Genomic DNA, 23,939 nt, shown 5'->3' with positions numbered 1-23,939 from the left:
ATTCCGTGTTCTCACAGCAGAGCAGTGATGGGGTGCTGAGTGCTCCCCACAGATCATCTACCCTCTGTCCTCTTGCCCTTAGGGGAAAGCATCTTGCTCCTCCCTATAGGCTCAGAGGAAACTGTGTCCACTCAAGCCAGCCTGTCCTCTGAGAACTACAGCTTTCAGGGTCCAAGCCACTTAGCTGGCCATTACTGAGGTTACCTGGTCTGTGCCCTGGGAGAGGTCCTCCCCAGCTTCTAGGCCAACCTTTTCATGGGGTGGAGGGGAGTGGACCTGAGGCTCAGAGAGGGGACAGGGCCTGCCACCGATCACAGAAGACCGTAAGTCTGTCTAGTCCCTGGCGGCCTGGGTTCTCCCCTTGGAGTTGCTGAGGAGGGGGTGGGTGGCGAAGGTTCCCCGGCGCTGGGCAGTGCGCCCCCCTTGGGCAGCAGGGAGGCGAGAAAGGCTGCGAGGGGGGGGCCGGGAGGGGGAGGGTGGGGTCAGGCATTTGACTCCGCCTCCTCGCCTTAGCTCTGCTTTTGGTGGGGCGCTGGCTCAGTCTAGGCTGCTCGCCGCTGTCGCTCCCGGGCTGCGGGATGACACCGCCTCCGCCCGGATGCGCCTCCCTTGGCGCCCAGCGCGCCCGCGTCCCCGGGCCGCTGGCTCGGTCCCGGCTCCCGCTGCGGCTGCTGCTGCTGCTGTGGACGGCCGCCGCCACCCAAGGCCACCCCAAGAACGGACCCCGCATCTCCGCCGTCTGGAAAGGTAGGCGGCGCCGCGCGGCCGGTGGGGCGCGGGATCGGACGCCGCGCCGCGCTGGTGCGGAGTGTGCGGGCCCCGGAGGGAGTGCGTGCGCGCCTCTGCGGGTCCCGGGCTGTCCCCGCGGGGAGCGTGTGGGTCTGGGTGAGCGTGTGAGTGTGCGCGCTGGCACGCCGGAGCGGGCTGTAACGCCGCGGTGAGCGAGCGGCTGGGGCCGGAGCCCCGGCTAAGTCGCTCCAAGTCCGCCCCCAGCCGGGAACCGCAGCGCCGGGGCGCAGGGGAGGGAGAGGGCCCCTCTCTCGGCGGAGGAGGGCCGTTCTCGGCCCTTCAGCGCCAGGACCTCGGTACAGGACCCTTTCTTCGGCCGGGACCCCCCACCCAGGTCTCCTCTTCTTGAGCGGCGGGCTCCGCTGTCGCGCGGGGCGCAGGCTGGGCCGGCAAAGGGAGGCGCGCACCCCTTGCCGCCGCCGCTGCGCTCCGGCTGCGGGAACAAAGACCCCGCTGCCTGCCCCCGCCCCCGCCCCGGCCCGGAGCGCGGGCCGGGTAAAGGGGTGGGCACCCTGTGGCGAGCCGGGCCACAGTGCGGTGCGGAGGCTTGGGGCACCCGGGCGCTGCCTCTGCAATGCCGGGACCGGCCGCTCCCCCCTTGTCCGCACGTGGCAGTTGTCACCAGGAATCGGCGCCAGCGTGGGGGGCATGCCCGTTGGGTGGGGCATGGTCGTTGGGACCCCCAGGCGGCGGATCTGGGGTGGGAGTGCAGCTTTTAGGCCGCGATGGATTTGTGAACCTGGGGGACCAGAGTCTCCCCCAAGGGCGCCTCACTTTAGACCCCTGTACAATGGGTCAGAAAGCGGGCTAGGTGGGATTTGAGGCTTTCTGCCGCGAGGGGCTGAGCTCCTCTCCCCTGCATTGCACACACATGCTTCCCCGCCCCTAGACCGACAGGGCTCTGTCCCCCAAATTCGGCGGCACTGCGGCCCCCCTGTGGTGGTGGTGGACTCGCGGTGGGGGTTGGGGGACTGGTCTGATCTGGCCCTGCTGGGAGCCTTTGATGCCTGCGGCGGTTTGCAGGAATTGCCAGAGCCTGAGCATTATCTGGGGCAGGTATTCTTAGCAGAGATCGAAAAAAAAAAAAATCCCACACAAAACGAGTGGCCCGATCTGCAGCTGCAGCAGAGGGAATGAATGTGACTTGCCCAAGGTCACTCTGCAGCATGTGCGCTCACAGTGCAGACTGGGGGCTCTGATCTGGCACAGGACCAGAGCTAGTTCTGAGTTAGGGAGGGGAGAAGGATTTAGGCAGTTTTTTGGCCATAAAGGAGGGACTTTGGGGGCGAGCTCTGCTACCCAGCCAGAGGTATTCCTGGTGGGAGTAGAGTAGGAAGCTGGACCTCTGGTCGTCTCTTCGTGCTGGACACCTGCACAGTCCTCACTCATACCAGCTCCAGCCCAGGCTTTCTCTGCATTCCCAGTATCTTTGCTTTGCCTCAGTCCCCTTGGCTGTCCTGGATAGCACAGCATTTGGGCACTCTGAAGAGGACTCATGGCCATATCTGAGTGTTCTGGAATCTCCCCCTGCACCAAACCCCTTGCATACGGCTCTGCTTGCCCCTACCCCCAAGTCGTCCTAAGACCCCTTCCCCCCCCATACTTAATGCACAGCCAGTTGTTAGCACTTAATGTGAACCTCCACATCCAGGGCACTTAGTCCTCACCCTGGGGCTATTTAAAGATGCTTTCAGTCCTCTTACCCACTTTCAAAGCTCCCAACCCAGCTCCAGCTCTTCTTTCCACTGCACGCAGTTCGCGACTGTGCCGCACTGGGCCGCACTGGCCGTGCCCTCTGCGGGTAATGCACTATTGATCCCTACTGGGATCTGCCACCCCCTCACCTATCTTGTCCAGAGGCAGTCTTGGCTCATCTTCGCCAGTGCCAGGCGCCCCACTGGCCAGACAGACCCTGCCATCAGCCTCTCCCCCAGGACCACCAGCTGGTGACGGTATGCCTGGCTGACAGGTGCCTCCTGTTTCCTGTGAGGTGACACATGGCCGTCGGACAGGAATGGGCTTGGGCGGGCCAAATCGGGGAGTAGGCTGAGAAGAGGCCCCTCCAGCCTTGCTGTAGACCTAGGTCCCTGTCTTCCAGGGGGTGGGTGCTGGGAGGGTGGGCCTCCACCAATGACTAGACCAAAGATAATGGTGTTTCTGAAGCTACTTTTCTATGAGGCATAGACTGGGGTTTTAGTTTTCAGCCAGGACAGGTGTGGGGACTGGAATAGGTATGGAGGGTTCTTCTCTGTTGTTTATTTGGTGTTGCTTAGACTCCTAAGCTTCAGGGAAAAATTCAACCAGAGTTCTGGGAGATTCCCAGCCTGATGCCTCTCCAGCCCGATGAAGGCCTGGCCGGAGAGAGACGGATGTGTCAACACTGACCTGCTGGGTGCCCTTGAACTCTGCACCTGTCTCTGACCCTCCGAGCTTGCCAGATCAGGAAGGGCTCTGGAGATTGTCCTCTGAGGGCGTCAGTGACACATGGACCAGTCACGGATGCAGAGTGTGGGCCTGACCTCCCCGCCAGCAGGGACTGCAGGTGAGGGCAGGAGGTTGGCATGCTTGTGTAAGCTGTGCACCCCTCTCTCATTCCATCCCTGCTTGGAGGAGATGGAGAAGCCCAGGAAGGTCCTGACCTCCATCCAAGATCAGAGGTGAGCTAGCATGTCCACAGCGAGAAACAGCCCAGGCTCCAGTCTCTACCTGCCCAGCTGGTTCTGAGCTCTCTTTTGTCCAATTAAACAACAGGATGTTGTTGTTGACTTGGTGGCTGCTGGGGGAACCATTATGGGGCGACTCCCCAGGGCAGGGGCTTGTTGTCATTTCCACCAGGGGATGAGGTCACAGCTGGGGCTCCCCAAGCATCAGCATTTCCAGTGGAAATCCTTGCCTCCTTGGGGACTTAGATGTGCTCATCACCTTCAAGGTGAACTCCCCCTGCAGAACCAGGGAGGGGGGGCAATTCCCAGGAGGAGAGAGGGGGTTTCCTGAGCTGGGAGAGCTACTCGGTGACGTCACCGGGAGTGTCTGGCCAAGCTGTGTGTGGCCCCTCCGTCCTGGATAGTGAAGATTCTGAGAGCAGGCTGGGGTGCGGTGGATGCGGGCATAGGCCTAAGACATCCACAGTGTGGGGAAAAGAGAGCAGAGGTCAGGAGCCTGGCTCTCGTCCTAGCTCTGACCTGATTTTCTGTGTGACTCTGGACGGGTACTTGCCTTTTTCTGAGGCTTAGTTTCCTCAGATGCCCAAAGTGGGTGGAGGGGGGAGCTTATACTTATCAGAGCATGGATTCCCTGGGATTCCTGCCTCTCTGGGATGGGCAGAGGCTGTGGTGGCCGGTTCAAACCTTAGCACTGAGGAGAAATTGAAACCTGGGATGTCAGGGGAAATCCTCGAGTTTTGTGTTCTTTCCTATCTTTTTGTCTCATGAGCTGAAGGCTGAGATCAGCTGGAGGAAGTGGTTCATTTAGTTTGTAGTCTCAAAGGTGACATAGTAATTTAGCGTGTTTGACATTTGACATTTGCTGGGGCCAACATTGTATTGGTCCCAGGGCAGGGCTTGGGGACCCAGGGATGAGACTTCTCAGTGTAGATGGGGAGACAGACAGGCAGGTCAACCTTCCGTTACAATAAAACGAGGCAGGACCTGTAACAGAGGGCAGCTATGGGGGTTGAAGAGGTACCTAACCCAGTCTGCCCAATCAGGGAGGGCTTCCTGGAAGAGGTGGTAAGTTGGGATGGCAGGAGGAGTAGAAGCTGGCTGGGGAGGGGAGGGATAGGAGGAGGTACCTGGTGTGACAGGATTTCAGACCCCAAAACTTGCAACTAGGACCAGGGAGAGGAGAGGAGCTGAGTGGGTGCCCCCAGGAAGGAGACATTGAGTTAGCCAGGGCTTGGGGGCTCCAGAAAGGTTTCTTGCAGGAGGGGACATCTGAGTTGGGCCACTTGACCTTACACAGCCAGTGGGAGGAAGGACCATGGCTGGCAGGAGAGGCCTTTGGAGTGTCATAGCTCCTTGATGGGAAGCCAGGGCTGGGTTTGGGGAGACCGGAGCTTTCTGCCTAACTCCTGACTGCGGGCTTCTCCAGATGAGGCAGCCTATATCTCAGCAGAGGCTCTCCGTGGTGGGGAAGAGTTTCCACCGGCACCATCTAGGCCCTGCTGATGGGGGAGGGGCAAATGCCCTTCCTGTGACCAGCTTCCCCTTTCAGGAACCTTCACCTCCTTGGGGGGGGAGTTGGGGGGGTAGGGAGGTGGGGGTGGGGGGTGGTGTAGATCACTCCTTGGGCTACGCAGCATGGGGGGAGTTGCCTGCAGGTGAGGGCAGGAGGTTGGCATGCTTGTGTAAGCTGTGCACCCCTCTCCCATTCCATCCCTCAGGAGAAACAGGGAGAACTGGGCACCCTTCTTTGTGAAGGGCCAGGCCAGGGCCCCTAACGTGTAGGTGGTAAGCCGAGGCTCAGAGCAGGGGAAGAGGTCAGTAGCCTGCAGGGGGGCAGTGGTGGGAGTGGGTCATCCTGAAGTTGACAGCTGAGGTCCCAGTTGACGTCCTGTCCTCCGCCCCCAGCCCCGTGTCCCTCATTACAGCTACCACACGGCGTCTGGCTATGTCACAAGAGATGACCGTACTTCCTCTACTCCGGTTGGTAACTTTGGGGCCAGAAAGCTTCCGTTTCTCTTAATTTCCTTTTTTGGCCAGGCCTGTCTGCCCCCAGAAGCCTCCTCCCTCCCGGGGGGGGGGGAGGGGAGGAAGGGGTCCTCCTAGAGCCTGGAGGATGGTGGTCCCTTATTGGGCCGCCTGTCAGAGAATATGCGCTTCCCCTCCCCTAGCTAGCCCAGGCCACAAGGGACCGGGAGATCTGTCCCCTTGCCACCCGTCTATCCCTCCACGTCCCTGTGTAGCACGGTTCACCTAGAACATGCAGTGACAGAGTTACCGCCCTCCCCAGTGCTGCGTGGTGGCCAGGCCCTGCACCCACCTTATTTCCCATACATCTGTCTTCACCTGTGTTTTCCTGCCTTGGGGCTGCTGCCCTGCTGGTTGTCACCCCCATCACCCTTCTCCTTTCTGCCATTTCTGTCTCACTTCCTCCAGGAAACCTTGGATGACTCCAGCCCACAGCCTAATGGGGGCAGAGCTTGAGGCGTCAGAAGACAAATGTCAGAGATCAGCTGGGCCAACCACATATTCCACGGATGGGGAAACTGAGGCCAGAGATGACAGGGACTGGCCCAAGGTCACCCAATGACACAGGCAGAGCTGGGACCAGGGCTGTATCTTCTGTCCAAGCCTGCTCTTGGCCTCAGCTATTGGCCTCCCTCCACCTGTCTGTCTGCCTACATGCTCCTTCCCCAGGCTTGGGGCTCACTGAGCCCCTTCCTTCTTGGTCAGCTCAGCTGAACCCAGATTCTTCCTGCGCCAGTGCTGTCTGCTCCCAGGAACCCCCCCGGCAATGACCATCCTCCCTTCGGGACCTTAGATTGGGCCAGCTCGATGTGCCTCTTCTGGTCTTTTCCTCAGGGCAGCTGGGCCTCAGGTCTTGAGGGCAGGTTGATCTGTGTCACGGCTTGGGCTAATCTGGGTTTAACCGTCACGGCAGCCTGGGATTAGGCTGATCCTACCCTGCCTCCTGCACCCCTTGCTTCCAGTCAGGGGCTCGGGCTCTGAGCTAAGACCGTCAGGGGCAGCTCTCATTGGGGAGGGCAGCCAGCAGCTGCCCCCATGCCTGGGTCCGTCCATGTTCAACAACTCTAGGGGAGAGAGCAGGAGAAGGCCTAGGTTTGCCCTTGGAGAGCACACAGGGGCCTGGCGAGGTGGGCCTGCTGTCTGGTTAGGGAGGGCACCCGGGAGACCCGGAACCTGTAGGTATAGCCAAGGACTGTGACAGGTCGTTGTGGGGTGGCACAACCATCCTGGGGAGGGGAAGAGCCAGGCAAGAGCGAAGGGCAGGTGCATGGGGTGGGGGCAGGGTGGGGAATGGAGAACCACTCATGCTGTTTATCTTCTGGTCCCAGGGCTCTAGCCCAGCCTAGTGAGGAAGGAAGGTGACCGTGATAAACTCGGTACCCTGTCAGTAGCCCAGGAACCTGTTCCAAGATGTCGAGCCTCTGGCATGGCAGTTTACCCTACTGCCCCCGCCCGCCCCTCCCTACTATCTGAGCTGTCCTTACTTGCCCAACATTAGCCTTGGCTTGGCAGGGCCCATGGAATGAGAGGAGGCCTGGCCTTCACCTTGAGGACCCTACAGTCCGGGCAAAGTCGCATCAGACAGTGTGATCTGAGAGAAGATGTGTGTGCCAGATGGTGCGCAGCACAAGGTCAGAGGGAGGATGGAACAGTGAGGGCTGGAGCAGTCGGGAACGCTTCCTAAAGCCAGGACGGTGGAGGCCAGGTGTTCAAGGACAGATAAGACCATGTGCACAGACAGAAGGGGAAAGGGCAATCAAGGGAAAGGAGAGCACAAGCAAAGGTGCGGAGGAGGGCAAGAGCCGTGGCAGAGAGGAGCAGAGATGGGCCTTGACTGCCAGGTCTGCCAGGTAGAGGGGGAGGGCCCTGCTGGGATAGGCATTTGGGAGCCATGGTGGCTTCTTGAGTCAAGGGTGGAGGCGAGTGTTCCTGGCAGTTGCTGGTTGGGTAGGAACGTGGCTGGGCAGATAGTAAAGAAGGGTTCATGAGTGTATCCTGCCCTTCACTGTGGTCTACCCCAGGCCGCACAGTGTCTTCTATTTTGGACAGAGATCTCAAGAGATTTGTCTTCCTAATTAGTCATGCCGGTCAGCACTCAGTGCTGTGCTGCACCCCCAGATCCCTCCCCCCCTCCCCCCCACTCCTCATGCCTCAGGCCTGCAACCCACGCTCACTTCCACACACTCTCTTTAGGGTGTCGTGGATAGAGATCAGGGCTTCCTGTGCCACGAGGCCTCTGGCCAGGCTCCACTCTCTCTGGTCCCCAGTCTTCTCTTTTGTGTGGGAGGCACTGGCTTGGAAGCTTCCGGGGGCCCTTCTGCAGAGCGCAGTGCTATAAGCACAGATTCCAGACTCAATCTGCCTGAGTCTCAACCTCCACTCCACCACTTAATAGCTGTGTGATCCTGGGCAAGTTCCTCGAGTCCTCTGTGTCTTGCTACCCTCACTGTAGAATGCGGGTAATAAGAGAACCCACCTTAGAAGAGTTCAGCGATCATTAAGTGAGTTAATGTATCTAAAAATCACTTAGACTAGAGCCTGGCACATAGTAAGTGCAGGGGAAGGGTGAGGCGGGAGGGATGTCACTGTCGCCATTGCTGTTGATCTCCCCCTTCGGCATCTCTGATTTCTGGGGAGACGGCCCCTCCCGCTCTCCCTCACCGGCTGTGCTGGCGGGCTGCCCTTGCCTACCCCCACCCTCCCCGCGGGGGAGCCTTCTGTTCCTCCACTCGGTTGGTGTAGCCATCCTCTGCCCTCTCCCCCACCTCTGCCCTGGCTCTGCGCCCAAGGGCAGGCCCTGCCCCTGTGCCCATCCACTCCTTTGAAGGAGCTACCCGTTGACCTTGACCTCACTCTGGGGCCAGGCTGAAGAACAGGCGGAAGGTGGGCAGGACATGCTGTCCATCCTGGGTTTCCTGCTTTCCCTTGGCCTTGGAACCTCCTCCCTGCTCCATGTGGGCCTCGGGAGGAGAGCCTTCCCGCCTTGAGTCCCCTGAGTCTGGCTCACAGCTTGCCGTCCACACTGCCCCTTCCCCCACAGCCTTTGTCCCCTCTGGTCCCCCCCCCTCCCCCGAGCCAGGCTTCTGGTCATTTGAGCGCAGTGGCCCAGTGCAGAGAGCATACAACCCTTGCTGACTTGGAGAGGCCTGAGTCTTCCTGTCTATCAAATGGGGTACAGACACTTGTCCTGCCTTCTTTGCAGGGTGGTTGGGGAATTTGCAGGCTAGTTGACGGAGGCAGAGGGGGATGTTGGCTTCTTCTGCTGCCCCCACCTCCATTCAAAAAGCTGTCTGTGACTTTTCCAGGACTCATAATCCCACACTTCCCCCAAACGACCCATGAACTCAACACTGTGATTTGTCCTAAGAACCACGGTTGGGTCGTAAAACTTAGACCTTAGCAGATACCAGGCCCTTCAATTCAGAGAAGGAAACTAAACCTGGGGAAGGCCCTGGTCACAACCAACCAGCCACCTGGCTGCCAAAGCGGGCACAGGCTTTCTTGGAGCCAGGGCTGAGCCCACATGTGAGGCATGCTGCCCTCCCACCCATAGCTGACCTTGGTGGGTAGGAGGATGTGTCCCTTCAGCCCAGCAAGTTTTCACCTAGTAGACAAGGGAAGGAAGGATGGGGAGTAGGAGATGACCCAGGGAAGTAGAGAGAAGCAATATACAGTGTTTTGTAAAGCAAGAGGCTCTCAAGGAGCTCGGGGATGTGGTCCTGGAGGGCTGGAGCTGGTGATGGGGCCCAGAAGCCCTGCGCTGTGGCCCGGCCCTGCTTCTGCTTCTTTGGGCCAGTGGCGCAGCCCGTCTGGGCTTCGTGAGTGTTCAGATCCTTTCCTTTCCAACTTGACCTCTGGGGTATGGGTTGTAAAGGGCGGAGAGGCTGCACCCTCATTCCTGGGTCACACATGGGCCCTCCCTCCTCTTTCTCAGCCAGGTGTGTGGGGTAGGAGAGGGTGTGCGGTGGGCCTGGCAATGCAGGGTGGGGTGCAGGGTGGGAGAATGTGGCTGAGTCCCCAATCTGAGGTTGGCCTGGCTCCTGCCCGGTGCCTTGGCCTCCCTGGCTGCCTGACTCAGGCATTCCCTGCTGGGTGCCCACATTCCTACCATTCTTAGAGCCTGCCTCAATGCCCACTTTCAAAGGGCTCCTTGAGGTTAGCATTCAAGGCCTGTCGGGTCAGTGGGTCAGGTTGGAAGGCTGTCCCTGCCTGGGCCAGACTGCCGGCCCTGTCCCTTGTTGCTGCCTTCAAGGACAACATCATCCCCTACGTTCCATCCTCTACTCCCACCCTCCTCTTGGGCTGCCCCCCTCTTTCATTAGCAACAAGGATGTGGGGACAGTGGGGACCCGACGGTGACAGCACCCAGAGTGAAGGAGAGGAGGAACGATACCCCTCCAGGCCAGCCTGCTTTAGGAAAACCCACCCTATGGAGGTCCAGACTCGCTCCAGCTGTTAGGCCACTGGGACGGTGGTGGGAGGGTGGTGGCCATGAGAGCAATCAGGTCTGATTCTTTCCAGTGGCATCTTGCCTCCCACACCCAGCCATCTTCTTGACCCTCCTCTCTGGCTGGGGCCGGGCCCTGCAGCTCCTGCCCCCACGAGGAGGCTGAGGCCATGGAATCCGGCTGGGCACAGGGCAGCCTGAGTGTGCTCTTTCCCGGTCCAGAAGGAGCAAGGGTTGGCTCAGAATCGCATGGGGGTGGGGGTGGGGGTCTTGTGGCTTGGCCCACCTTTGGGGCCATGCCCTCCCTGTGGGCCCCTAGCCCCCTCCCCTGCCCGAACCCCTGGTTATTCTGGGAGCTTTTAGCTACCACTTAGTCAGCCGCTAATGCGTCAGGCTGGGGAGTGAGGGGGGAGACCCGGTGCCAGACGGTGCTCCTTTTAGACATCCAGGATGGGAAGCAGAGGGGGCTGGTCAGGCAGGGAGAGCAGGGGGCATGCTGGAGGAGGGGAGGCTCTCTCCATCCTAGCCCTGCCTGGAGGGAAGGGGGGGGCAGCACTGCAGACTGATGGGCAGTATCCTTGGGCTCCCCACCCCATCCCGCTCAGGGCCGTTAGGTCTAGGTACTCCCCATTCAGTCAGCCTCCCCACCTTGGCTCAGCTCTTGCCCTTGTCTGGTATTCTTTTCCTGCCTGTTCCTGACCCATCTGGCTTTGATCCGCCTTCCCCAGCCCTTTGGATTCACTGGGAAGCAAAAAGACGCATTTAAGGAGGTGACACTTGCTCACCCGCCTGGGCTTTTTTAGGGGCAAGCTCTGGCCTTGCTCAGCCCCGGCATGGGCAGAGCCTTGAAGGCCGCCCCCTCCCTGACCCAGCTCTTTGTGATGGTGCCACGGGGACACGGGGCCTGGCTGTGAAGGCTTGGTGCTGCCTTCACTTCCAGGCAGCCCTCCTGCCCCTGAGCCCCCCAGCCCCCGCTCCTGCAACCTGAACAAAGCTTCCTTTCACATATTCATCTAGCTGCTGCCGCTCAGACACTTCCCCGGCACAATCAGGCCCTTTGAGGGCCTTGGGCAGTTCGGGAGCCAGGCTGGGGTTGGGGTGGAGAATGGGCCAAGGCCTGGTCCTGGGGCTGAGCTGGTGCCGTCCTTCCCATACACATCATCAGGCGCAGAGTGGGGAGGGGCGGGAGCCTGGGGGTCAAGGGAGGCGATGCTTCCTGGCCCCTGTTTGTTCTTCTGCAAAATGGGGCGAACAGTTCCTGCTTAACCCACCCCTGGCTGCTGTAGCCAGGATTTGAAGGGCATGGGACTCATGCCTGCAGATCTGTGCGGGACCGTCCTGGGCCCGGTGTGGTAGCCTGCCACACTGCACCCCAGCTGCGGGCAGCCCTCACCCGCCCTCCCTTTGTGTCCTCAAAGATCCTTTGTGAGCAGCCCTGAGTTCTGCCCCGGGACAGTCCTGCATGCGATTCGGGGAGGCTTGCTTCCGGGTGGCTGTCTCACTGTCTGGATTTCAGCGTAGGGCCGATCTCCTCCACACACCTGGCTCTCCAGGGCCAGGCCGTATGTCTCCCATCAGGCTTGACTCCCCAGGGCAGGACTGCCACCCCCAGACAGGAGCTGTCCCCGGGGCCCACTCTGGTGCCTCTTTCCCCGCTACCAGAGCTGTGGTTGGCCTTGAGGGGTAGGCTTCTGGGGGCTTCAACTCTCAGGCCCCAGCCCATCTCCAGATGCAGACATGCAGGCTTTCCTGGCCATGGCTGGCTAGGAGAGTGGAAGGGGGAGCAGCTGCAGACTCTCTGGATCTCTGGCTGGCTGCCAGTGAAAGGGGAGCCGGGCACCCCACCTGGAAAGGCGGGGGAGCCCGGGCCCCGAGACCTGCCAGCCATGCAGTGCCCGAGCCTTGGCCAGCAGCCCCCACCCCCAGCCCAGGGCAGAGCTGGGCTCTCAGCACTGGCCTGCGCAGCTGGGGCTGAGGGGGTGAGCCTGCGGGACAGTGAGGCATGACACGCCGAGCTGCCCAGGCTGTGTGTGGAGCGCTCCAGGAGAGCCAGGGGAACCCGAGGGCAGTGAGCTCAGCACTTCTCTGTGGCTGGCATCTCCGAGCACCGATCCTGTGAGCCAGTCTGCCTTCCCTCCTAGCGTGACCTTGGGCTAGCGTGTCCCCGGGGGCCCTGAGTTTTGGCCTCTGTGCTGTGAGCCAAGCCACAGTGGCAGTGAAGACTGAGAATATCCCACTTCCAAGACTGTGTGGGGCTGTAGCCTATGGGAAGGGAAGGTGGCTGCGGGTCACAAGGTGCGCCCCCGTTGAATGCAGAACCAGTAGGCATGGCTCAGATGGCCGGAGAGGGCCCGGGGCAGACGTGAGGAAATGGCAGCCCTCTTCCGAGTGGGCTGGGCTGTGTCCTGCTTCAGTGTCCCTGGGGAGCTGGCTGCCCCCAAACTCCCTGCAGCTGAATAAACAGTGGTCGGGCCGAATTCTGGGGTGAGCCCCAAGCTGGTCAGGGGTGGAAGACGCTAGCTGGGGCTGCTTGCGGGGGGGGCCCAGCCACAAGCCATCCCATCTCTGTAATTTAGTCCTGCAACCGGGCCGACCTCGGCAATGTCACCGGAGATGAGATATCTTCTCCCTGAGGTAGTGGCTACAGACTGTTTCTTTTTTGGGCAAAATTGCCCTGGTCAGCCCTTCTGCTTAAAGGTCCGTGCTGTGCTTGTGAAGGGCTCCCTGTCCCAGAGCTGCTGCGGAGGGAGGGCTGATCTTCCCCCGCCGGGGCCAGCCGGCACCCTGTGAAACCAGCCCAGAGCAGGCCAGGCCACCGGGTGCAGCTGGGGGGCTGCGGCATGGGATGTCATTCGGCGCCTGCTACTGACCCTGTGACCTTGGGCTGCCACCTCCTTCTGGACTTCCATTTTCCCATCTGTAAAAATGGGGAGGAGTGGATACTCAGAATCCTTTCTAGCTCTGATCTAAGCTGGCCTGCTCACTAAGGGGCTGGGTGGACCAGGAGGGGTTGGAGAGGGCTTCCCAAAGGAGGGGTGGGCGTTCTGACCAAAGCGATCCCTGGGAACCTTGACTCTAAGTGGGCTGCATCGAGGCCCTGCTACCCGCGGGAGACAGAGCTGGCCGCTGGCTCTGTCCTGGCAGTGGTGAGCCTCACAGACCAAAGCCAGGGAGCCCTGGTCGAGTCCCGAAGGCTGAGCCCAGCTTCTTAGGAGTAGCAGACTGTGCGGTGTGTCTGTGTGTGTGTGGATGTTGGGTGGGGGTGGACGGTTCTGTTTTCTCCAGGGGGGCCCCTAAATCCTGCCCTCATCCAGAGGTTACACATATTGTAGGATAGGGGTCATGGCTCTGGGCCAAGGACAGCTGGTTGCTGGACCCCAGCAGGGGACCCTTCACTTCTCCCACTCATGGCTCTGAGTCCTGGTACTGCCCTAGTCCAGACCCCAAACACTAGTTGTCAGGCAGGTGCTGATATGCCTAGGGGGGTGGGTAGGTTCTTCCTGCCCAGGGCTGAGCCTCAACGTTTCTGCCAATTGCCTCCTCCTCAGGCCGCGCAGGACAGGACTGGGTTGACTTCGGCCTGGCAGAGCCTCACACGGTGCTTTTCCACGAGCCCGGCAGCTCCTCCGTGTGGGTGGGTGGACGTGGCAAGGTCTATCTCTTCGACTTCCCCGAGGGCAAGAATGCCTCCGTGCGCACGGTGAGCCTAGACCCCTCTGCCTGGATCTTTCTGCTGGCCCCAGGAACAGAGCTGAGCCCCTCCCTCTCTCCTTCCTCCCCCCATTTCTCTCCTTATCTCCCCTCTGGGGTCTCAGGGAATCCATGGGAGTTAGCGCTCTTCCTAAATTGGTCTACTCCCTATTATATCCCATAATATAATTATATCCCATAATATAGTCCCTGGGAGAGGCTCCCTAAAGATAGTCCAGATCGGCATGGGTGTTGGGGCGGCATGGAGAAAGGCCTAGAGCTAGTCCCCCAGGCCAAGTGGGTAGTGCTGCTGCAGGGGACCCCGACAGGAAGCTGGGCTCCAGGACCCCATGGCCCCCGTCCTCTGAGATTTCTGGGCTGGCTCTGGGCTTCGGCTCTGGGTATCAGGCCAAACAGCCTGTGATCTTGGGTAAATCACTCAGCCTCTCCGAGCCCTCATCTATAAAATGAGCTCATCCTGAGGATGCATGGAAAGTACTTAGAGGCATCTCGCCTTGCCAGAGTGGACTAATGCTCTCCCCTCCCCCCAGGTGAACATTGGCTCCACGAAGGGGTCCTGCCTGGACAAGCGGGTGAGTGGGGCCCAGGTAATACAGACGGGAGGCTGACTCCCTTGGAAGAGGGAAGGGAGTCCCTGAGAGTCTGAGGAAGGAGGCATGGACCTGTCTTGGGAGCCATAGTCTGGGAGGAGAGAGGTAACCTTGCCTCAGGATTCCCAGTTCTGAGGGGGAGACATGGTCCTTCTCCAAGGCCTCTCTGCCCTACTCTGTTCTTGGGGGGTTGGAGTGAGCGGCACCCCCTCTGGGCTCTCCTTTTGGAAGGTACCTCCTATACTCAGACTTCTGATGCCTCCTTCCCCAAGACCGAGGGTCCTAGTGCTAGGCCTGCCGGGGCCTCCAGCCAACCTGTCTCTTTCCCCTTCTCCCTGGCAGGACTGCGAGAACTACATCACGCTTTTGGAGAGGCAGGGTGAGGGGCTGCTCATCTGCGGCACCAATGCTCGGCGCCCCAGCTGCTGGAGCCTGGTGAGAGGGCCCCTCCCCGTGGACCTGGTCAGCGCAGTCTTGTCTGGGTGGGCTTCTCCATGGTGGGAAGGAGCTGGGGGGGCTCTGAGGCTGGCCTCACCTTGTATAGAATCCCTGGAAAGAGGGGGACCCTGGCTGGGAAGCTGGCACCCATGGGAGGCAGTGGCCATGGCGTCACATGGCTGTCTGACCCTCCTTGGTGTCCCCCAGGTGAATGGCACCGTGGAGTCGCTTGGCGAGAGGAGAGGCTATGCCCCCTTCAGCCCGGATGAGAACTCGCTGGTTCTGTTTGACGGTAGGGCTGCTGCCTTGGGCTGGGGGAGGGCGGTCAGCTCCGTGTCCGGTGGCCCAGGCGTGGAGGAGGGACTTCCAGGAGCTGTCTGCCCTTACCCATGGCCCTCCCCCCATGCCCAGGGGACGAGGTGTACTCCACAATCCGGAAGCAGGAATACAACGGGAAGATCCCCCGGTTCCGCCGCATCCAGGGCGAGATCGAGCTGTACACCAGTGATACCGTCATGCAGAGTAAATCAGGCTCCGGCTGGGCCGGAGGGGCGGTGGGTGGGGTCCTCCTCTTCCCTGGGAGGGCTCCCCGAGGGCCGCTGGGGCCACAGCCAACTCAAGAAACGAGGAGGCTGACCTGTAAGGGAGCAGGGGAACAACAAAGACAACAGCATGCCGGTGGGGGGGAGGGGCCTGTACACTCGGGGAGGAAAACGGAGGAAGCTGCAGACCCAGCGGGGGCTCCCCGAGAGCCAGAGCGTATCCCTCTGCTGAACTCATGTGGGGGCAATGCCTCCTCCCTCCTCATTAGGGCTCTGCCAATTAGGCAGAGGTGACATAGGGGCCCCCAGGGACCTCCCCCCAGTCCCCAGGCATGAAGTCATTGCTCTTGGGCCGATGACATCTTTGTAGGAGAGGGCAAAACAGGTGTGGGGTGGGGGTGCAGACTCAGGCCCCTTGGGCTATTGGACCTGATGTTCTTGAGTTTTTTTCTAGGTCCGATTTGCCCTGGGTTTGTAGAGACTCGGGGGGTAGGGTGTGTGCTCACATGCACGCAGAGTGGGTGCACACAGGGTGGTTGCACAAAGGGTGGGTCCTCTGAGCAGACTCCCAGCCTCACACCCATTTGCCTGTGTCTCTGGCAGACCCCCAGTTCATCAAGGCTACCATTGTGCACCAAGACCAGGCCTATGATGACAAGATCTACTACTTCTTCCGGGAGGACAATCCTGACAAGAACCCCGAGGCCCCTCTCAACGTGTCCCGCGTGGCCCAGCTGTGCAGGGTGAGTGGGTGGCTGAGTGGGCAAGAGCGTGTGTCCGTGCCCGTGCAGGAGTGAGCAATGTGTGAAAACACACTTGGGTCAGGTGTCATACGTGTTTGCATGCAGGAGCATGTGAGATGTGTGAGTCCGGGTGTGGGATTGTGGGAGCAAATGTGTGTGCCCAGGAAGGCCTGTGCGTCTGCGAGTGGGCGAAGGTGGTGGGGCTCGGGTGCATGCGTGGCGGTGTGCACAGGTGTGATTTCATGTGGGACGTGTTCGAGTGTGTTCGTGAGCGTGGAAGTGCGTTTACATGTGTTCGTTTCACCTGACTGAAGGTGCTGGGATGTGCATCTGTGGCACGTGTGTGAGCGTGTACGCGTGGTCTGAGCTGGTCTGCTCTCTGGGGACCTGGCACCCGGAGCCTGCGGGTCCGCACTGCTGGCCCTGCGTCCTGGATCAGCCAGGCCTGCGGCTGGAGCCCGGCCCCAGCTCCTCGCGCCTGTGCCTTGGCGCCTGGCAGGTTATGGCCCCTTCCAGAGCTTCCGTGCCGGCTCTGAAGCCCGGGTGCCGGCGTTCCTGGCAGCCGGGGCAGGGACTGAGGGGCCTCTCCTCCTCACCGTCTCAGGGGGACCAGGGTGGCGAGAGCTCCCTGTCGGTGTCCAAGTGGAACACCTTCCTGAAGGCCATGCTGGTGTGCAGTGACGTGGCCTCGAACAAGAACTTCAACAGGCTGCAGGACGTCTTTCTGCTCCCCGACCCCAACGGCCAGTGGAGGGACACTCGAGTCTATGGCGTTTTCTCCAACCCTTGGTGAGTGACCTTCGCCAGGGCCGGGGCCGGGGCCGGGGCCGGGGCCGGGGCCAGCGGGGCTCAGAAGGCTGGGGCCCTGCTGAGGAGAAGGCTCATGGGGCATGAGTGGACAGCGCTGCTGCGGGGCCTGGGGTGGGGGATAGTCCGGGCTCAGGGAGATGCGCGCGCTGGAATGTTTGTGCGTCTGCACCGGCTGTGCGTGCACGTGCCATGTGCGTGCTGAAGGCTGCAGCTGTGCCCGTGTGTCCCTCGGCGGTGTGCTCGGAGTGGGTGCCGGGGCGCCGGGGAGAGGCGGCCGAGGCCTCCTGGGGTGCTGGGTGCTACCACACCTGCTCAAGCACCGCCTGCTCCTGATCATTCACGCCTCTTAATCGCTCTTGTTGATCGAAAACAAGGCAGGTGTTGGTTGGGTGTGTGCGGGGAGAGCTGGGTGGCGGGGTGCGGAGGCCAAGCCCCTGCTCTGTTGCTCCTGTGTGGGTAGACCCAGCCTGGCACGAAGTGGACAGGAGTCTGGCCTCCTCGGGCCTCAGCAGGCTGCAGCTGGGCCCAGAGAGGTGGGAGGACCGCCCAGCTAGAAGGCACACACTGGGATTTCTCCCCCAGCGTTGGCCTCTGAACTCAGTGATTCTGTGACAGAACACAGGTTGGGGTTTTCGATTGCAGCAGAAAGAAATGTGGTTGAACTTGCCTCTCTCCCTTCCCCCTTCCCTCCCTCCCTCTTTCCCTCCTTCCTCCCCCCCTGCTGTCCCTCCCTTCTTCCTTTCTTGGTGTTTTGATCATCTTAGGCACTGGGCTTGACCCGCAGGATAGTCCCTGCCCTCACAGAGCTCATAGGCCAGGGGGCTTGGTTATGTCCCTGTCTGGTGCTGGGCTGGCCTGGGTGAGTGGGGGTGGGGGTCCCGGGCCCTGCACTGAGGAGGTCTCTGTGTCCCCCAGGAACTACTCGGCCGTCTGTGTGTACTCACTTGGGGACATTGACAAGGTCTTCCGTACTTCCTCACTCAAGGGCTACCATACGAGCCTTCCCAACCCTCGGCCTGGCAAGGTGAGCTGACCCCCCACCATGGCCCAGGCCCCAGCCCCACCTCCCAGCCGTGCCACTAACCTGGACCTGTCCTCCTTGCCCAGTGTCTCCCAGACCGGCAGTCCATCCCCACGGAGACCTTCCAGGTGGCTGACAGTCACCCTGAGGTGGCACAGAGGGTGGAGCCCATGGGGCCTTCGAAGACGCCACTGTTCCACTCGAAGTACCACTACCAGAAAGTGGTTGTCCACCGCATGCAGGCCAGCCGTGGGGAGACCTTCCACGTGCTTTACCTAACGACAGGTGAGGGGCCACCCCAGGATCTTCTGGCCTGCCTTGTAAAAATGGATATGAAAGGCATAAAGAATAATATAACTAACATCTGGTTGGATCTTTATACCTGGAAGGAAGAATTGATTGACCGAGAGCTGTCCCGGGATAGTATGTGTAGCTATGGAAGAGTCAGGCTGGGAGGGCTTCTTGGAGGAGGTGGGGGCAGAGGGAAGAGGAGAGGGTATCCCAGGATGGGAGAAGAGCAAGCGTGAGGGTTCAGAGGCAGAAATGTAGCAAGTCTGAGCAAAGCTGGGTGTAGCTTTGGTCCGATGTCTGACCCAGGGAAGATGGTAGGAAGAAAAGTGGACAGTCAGGAGGAAGGACTGGGTCACTGGTATCCCGAGGGCCTCTGCCAGGCAGCATGAGGAAATCAGACCCTCTCCCTGTCTGTGGGAGTATGCAGGTGAGGGGAAACATTTGATGGGGGGATGCTAAGAATTTAGTGAGATGTGAGGAAGGACTTCCAGACAGCAGAGCCTTTGCAGAGTCTTTTTTTAAAAAAATATTTATTTATTTGAGAGAGAGAGAGAGCATAAGAGAGCACAAGCAGGGGGAGCGGCAGAGGGAGAGGGAGAAGCAGGCTCCCCGCTGAGCAGGGAGCTGGATGCGGGACTCCATCCCAGGGCCTTGAGATCATGACCTGAGCTGAAGGCAGACGTTTAACCGGGCGTCCCCCTTTGCAGAGTCTTGTAGAGGACCACAGAGGGGGCTTGCGTGGGGGTCAGGGCTTTGCTGACTCCAGAAGCTAGGGGGAATGCCCTGGGAGATACCCCTGTATTCTGGGAAGCCACCAGCCATGGAGAAGCCAGCCCCGAGCTGAGTTTTTGGCAACTTCTTGGTCCCAGGCTGTGGGCAAGGGGCTCCTGGGAGCAGGCATGGAGATCAGTGTTGGTGGGGGCCACAGGCCTTCCTTGAGACCGAGTGGTGGTGCCATGAGAAAGGGCAGTGTCTCCCCAGGGGCCTCAGGCACCTACCCTCAGTACCTCCCCTGCTATGTGGCTTCCTGCTATTGCTTCACCTTGTGGCTTTCTCAGGGCCATGGTGACCTTCGTGGTTGTTTGACTCCTGGAAGCCTCGGGAGAGGAATTCCCCAAGGGGTCTGCTTCTGGGTCCTGAGACCTCACTTCTTTACTCCTCCATTCATCCTGGCTGTACCCATGGGCCCCTGTCCTTGCTCTGCTCAGCCGTGGCCGTCCTAGCTGCTGTGGTCAGCCGGGGGGATGGCAGGGCATTGGGGTGCAGGAGAGGAAGGGTCACACAGTACAGGACTGAGAGCAGGAGACAGGGGCCGTGGGCTCCCCTCACACAGACCCGGGAGGCGAGCGCACTTGAATGATGAGGCAGTTGTCCTGGTTTATCCGTGAGGGCCGTTGGAGAGGTACCATTTTGGAGCCTGCCGCAGGAAGGATTGGGGCCAGATAAGAAATAGAACTTTCTGAGCCCTCTGCAGAGAGTGGGAGGCTCTCACACCTGGGAGAAGCTATGGGAGGCACTCACGGGGCTGCCATGGAGGTGGCGGAGGGCAGCATGTGTGTGTGGGTGTGAAGGCAGCGGCGAGGCTGGGGGCTTGTCAGGACAAAGGAGCGTCTGGTCACATCTCAGAGCCTGCAGAGGGGCATCATGGACACATAGAGGAAAGTCCTAGGGGGGTGATCATCTGATCATCTGACTGCTTTTTGGGGGCAAGTGATGCCCTGGGAAATTGGGAAGGAGGGAGAGGGAGGTAGGCTATTCTAGAAACTGGGACAGCGGGTGAGGTGGGAATGGGAGGGCCCAGGGGTCAGAATGCCCATTAGTCCCCCACACGTATGAATGGAGACAGCATGGCCTTGGAGGCAGGCAGCCTGCTTCTGACCTTGGGAATCTCTATGTGGCATCTAAGGTCCTTTTCAGATCAAATATTTTATAAAAATTAAAAAATCCCCGAAGATTAAATGCAATATGGAGTCCTAGATTGGATCCTGGAACAGACAAAGGACATTAGTGGAAAAACCCAAGAAATCCCAATAAAGTCTGTCGTTGAGGTAATAGTAATGTCCCAGTGTCAATTGCTTCATTGTGACCATGTACCACAGTTACGTAAGATAGTAACGTTGGGGGAAACTGGGTGAAGGGTATTCGGGAACTCTGTACTATCTTTGCGACTTTTCTGTAAAGCTAAAAATATTCCAAATGAAAAGTTTATTTAAAGCAAACATCCCCAAAGAGTCCAGGAAGCAGGGAAATCATAGAAGGAGCTGAGGGGTGGGGTTCTGACGTCTCTGGGTTCCAGTCACCGGCTGTGTGACCTTGAGCTAAATTGCTCAGCCTTTCTGAGCCTCATTTCCTCATCCCGGAATTGGGAAGATGATAACCACCTCTTAAAGAGTGTGGAGGATTCCTCAAATTACTGTTTTCTGTTAATAAATTGCCTTTGTGTGAGCTAAAAAAAAAAAGAGTGTGGAGGATTAAACAGTGCACAAGGCTAACGCGCAGAGGCTCCACAAAGTACTGAGGACAGCCGGTTCTGTTCTTCATGCCCCAGCTGCCCCTGCGGCCTTGGGGAGCCATGGGCCTCCTGGGATGGCCTCTGTGGCCCAGCCTCCGAAGCTCCCTGGGTTGCCCTCAGGCTCCCACGTCCCTCCAGCCGTACTCTCCTCGCCCCGCCCCACCCCAGTCCTGTGACCCTCGCCTGAGCCCTGACTGCCCAGCCCTCCTCCACGTCGGCCCGGCCGCGCTGTGGTGGAGCTCCCGCCCATGGGCCCGCTGACCCTCTGCCCCTCGCCCACAGACAGGGGCATCATCCACAAGGTGGTGGAGTCGGAGGAAGGGGAACGCAGCCTTGTCTTCAACATCATGGAGATCCAGCCCTTTCACCACCCGGCCACCATCCAGGCCATGTCGCTGGACACGGAGCGGGTGAGCCTCCTCACCCCGCTGCAACCCATGGGGCTACCCGGTGCTGGAGGACAGAGCTCCTTTGCCTGTGATTTGCATGTCCTTTAAGAGCCCTGGGCCCCAGGGCCTGCCAAGGCAGGGCTGGCCTGGTAACTTAGAACGCAGTGTTGGGGCTGTGGGCCCTGGCCTGACCTGAGTCCTGCTCTCCTTCCAGCGGAAGCTGTATGTGAGCTCCCAGTGGGAGGTGAGCCAGGTGCCCCTGGACCTGTGTGAGGTCTATGGCGGGGGCTGCCACGGCTGCCTCATGGCCCGAGACCCCTACTGCGGCTGGGACCAGGGCCGCTGTGTCTCCATCTACAGCTCCCAAGGGTACGTTGGCCCGGATCCCTTGTCCCTGGGAGCAGGTGAACACAGGAGTGGGGGTGGTGTTGGTGGGCTGCACGCCTTCCCTGGGGAGGGGGGGCACTGCTGCTGATCCTGGGTGGGGGTGAGGACAGGGAAGGGGCCAGACCCCTGGCCTCCTCTCTGCTTAGCCTCTCTCTGCCTTCCAACTCCAGACCAGTGCTGCAGTCCATTAATCCAGAAGAGCCACACACAGAGTGCCCCAATCCCAAACCAGGTACCCGATTTGGCCCTGCTGGGGCCCCCGTCCGCTGAGGGTGGTAGAGCCTTGTCTGAGGGAGACATGGCCTGGTCCTGGGGGCCCCAGGCAGATGGGGCAGGACAGTCCTGCAGAGGGGGCCCCCTTCAGTATGGGCTGGTTGTGGAGACGGGAATGGTGAGGGAGGCAGGGGAGTCGGGAAGAGGTGGGGCACTGTGTTCATTTATAAGAATTGGTCCGGGCGGCCTGGTCAGCAGGGGAGAACACAGCCTGCCTTGGGAGCCCTCGGCCCCCTCCTCACGGCTGCCTCCCCCACCCCTCTCCAGACAAAGCCCCACTGCAGAAGGTTTCCCTTGCTCGGAACTCTCGTTACTACCTGAGCTGCCCCATGGAGTCCCGTCATGCCACCTACTCATGGCGCCACGAGGAGAATGTGGAGCAGAGCTGCGAGCCGGGCCACCAGAGCCCCAACTGCATCCTGTTCATCGAGAACCTCACAGCCCGTCAGTATGGCCACTACCGCTGCGAGGCCCAGGAGGGCTCCTACTTCCGCGAGGCTCAGCACTGGGAGCTACTGCCCGAGGACGGCGCCACCGCCGAGCACTTGCTGGGCCGCGCCCGGGCCCTGGCCACCTCCCTCTGGCTGGGCGTCCTGCCCACGCTCGCTCTCGGCCTGCTGGTCCACTAGGGCCTCCTGCAGCTGGGCATGGCGCGGGTTCCTGCAGCCTCAGGGGCACCGGGACAGTCTCCCACCCAGAGCCGGCTGGGCCCGGCGAGCTCCTTGCCCGCTGCCCCTTCCAGGGGGCCTGCATAACCCGATGAAGGACACCAGGCCTGGAGACGGCCAGCCGCGGGCGGCTGCTGGGCCCATGTGGGGCACAGGGGCTGGGGGCCACGGGAGGAAGGCATTGCTGTGAAGCTGGGGCATTGATGACTTCAGACTTGATCTTCTGGAGACTACTTTTCGAACACCCCTCCTCAAACTTGACTAAATGCAGTGATGTTCCCAGCCCAAGAGCCCATGGGCCAGAGAATGGGGTTTGGAGAGGGAAGGTGGGACCCCAGCTTTGGAGCTTGGGGCCAAGGCCTGAGTCCTTCCGGACTCCCCATACCCCAGCTGCCCCCTCCCCCTCCTTCCTGCCGTGGCCGTGGCCGGGGGTGGCTGCTGTTCCTGTAGGCCCCGGGCTGCCTTCTGCGACTCCCTCACCAGCCTTGGGGCCCAACAGGCAGCGGCCTTGCATGTTTATTGAAGGATGTTTGCTTTCCGGACGGAAGGACGGAAAAAGCTCTATTTTTATGTTAGGCTTATTTCATGTATAGCTAATTCTGACTGCATCTGTATGAAAATACCAAAACTACATGCTGGGGGTGGGGTGGGACAGGGAGGGACTGGGGAAGACATGGGCTGGGGTGGGGGGTCCCAGTCTGAGGCTCCGGGGACGGGATAAGAGTCTGGGGACAGGCATGGGTTCACGGAGAGTGGCATGAGCTGGCTCTGCCCTGGGATCCCAGTCTGAGGGGAACATGGTCCCAGTCCCTTGGTATGGGGGGCAGTTATGGGAGGGGGGTAGGGTGAGGGAGACAGGGGAGAATGAAGGAGAAACTGAGCCCTAGGTTCACCACATTCATATAGAAGGAGGAGCCGGGTCCTCAGGGGGAGGTTCCAGGACTCTGCCCTTGGCATTGGGGGTTGGGGGGGGGGGGGGTCCCCTCCCCTCCCCTCAGCCCCCTTCCCCAGGGGCTGTGCTTCCATGCTCCTAGTCTCCCACCTTCAGCTCAGGACATGTTATAACTTAGGCTAAACTGTGAATTCCGGTGGGGACAGCCTGGGCCAAGCTCTCTAGGTGCGTGGCTCTGCCCCCAGCCCTGTCCATGGATTTCAGCAGAGAGCTGGGCCCTTCTCTGGCTGTGTCTGGCCAGCCCAGGGCAGGGCCTGGGGCCGGCGGCCTTCCAGCTTTGGCCCCTGCATCTCTTCTCAATGCACTTTAATAATGTAACATATTACTAATAAATAAACTATTTATTTACCTGTGCCTGCTCCTTGCCTGCAAAGCCATCCTGGTCAGGGGAGGAGGGTGGGGGGCTCCTGTTTAGGACCCAGTACCTCCTGCCTGTGTGAGCATCATGCACACTTACTGTCTCTGTCCTTGGAGACCAGGGAGCACTCAGTAGAGCTCCTAGCTAATGAGAGGCAGGAATGGGATCCGAACCCACCTCTCCTGAGCAGTGCATTGCCTGCCAAGCTGCTGAACCCAGGCAGCTTCTGCACCCCACGTCCTCTCCTCACCCCCCGGGAGCCGGCCTTTCCCCCCCCCCCCCCCCGCCCCCACTCGCAACCCTCCAGGCTCCACCTCCCATCATTTTCCT

The 23,939-nt window shown here is 60.3% G+C and overlaps 1 protein-coding gene across 1 annotated transcript; it reads left to right on the top strand.

Moving 5' to 3' along the window:
- Positions 1–524: 524 nt before the first annotated feature.
- Positions 525–23,626, top strand: SEMA7A (semaphorin 7A (John Milton Hagen blood group)). The gene is made up of 14 exons (XM_032417688.1): positions 525–747; positions 13,473–13,624; positions 14,166–14,207; positions 14,568–14,660; positions 14,871–14,955; positions 15,075–15,185; positions 15,809–15,948; positions 16,553–16,737; positions 17,674–17,782; positions 17,866–18,064; positions 20,865–20,992; positions 21,186–21,340; positions 21,529–21,590; positions 21,899–23,626. The coding sequence occupies exons 1-14, from the start codon at positions 579–581 to the stop codon at positions 22,258–22,260; spliced, it is 1,992 nt and encodes a 663-aa protein (XP_032273579.1). The 5' UTR covers positions 525–578; the 3' UTR covers positions 22,261–23,626.
- Positions 23,627–23,939: the final 313 nt, after the last annotated feature.

Source organism: Phoca vitulina, unplaced genomic scaffold (assembly GCF_004348235.1).
Source record: "Phoca vitulina isolate PV1807 unplaced genomic scaffold, GSC_HSeal_1.0 scaffold20, whole genome shotgun sequence".
NCBI classification, from domain to species: domain Eukaryota; kingdom Metazoa; phylum Chordata; class Mammalia; order Carnivora; family Phocidae; genus Phoca; species Phoca vitulina.
This window is presented reverse-complemented; position numbering and strand designations above follow the sequence as displayed.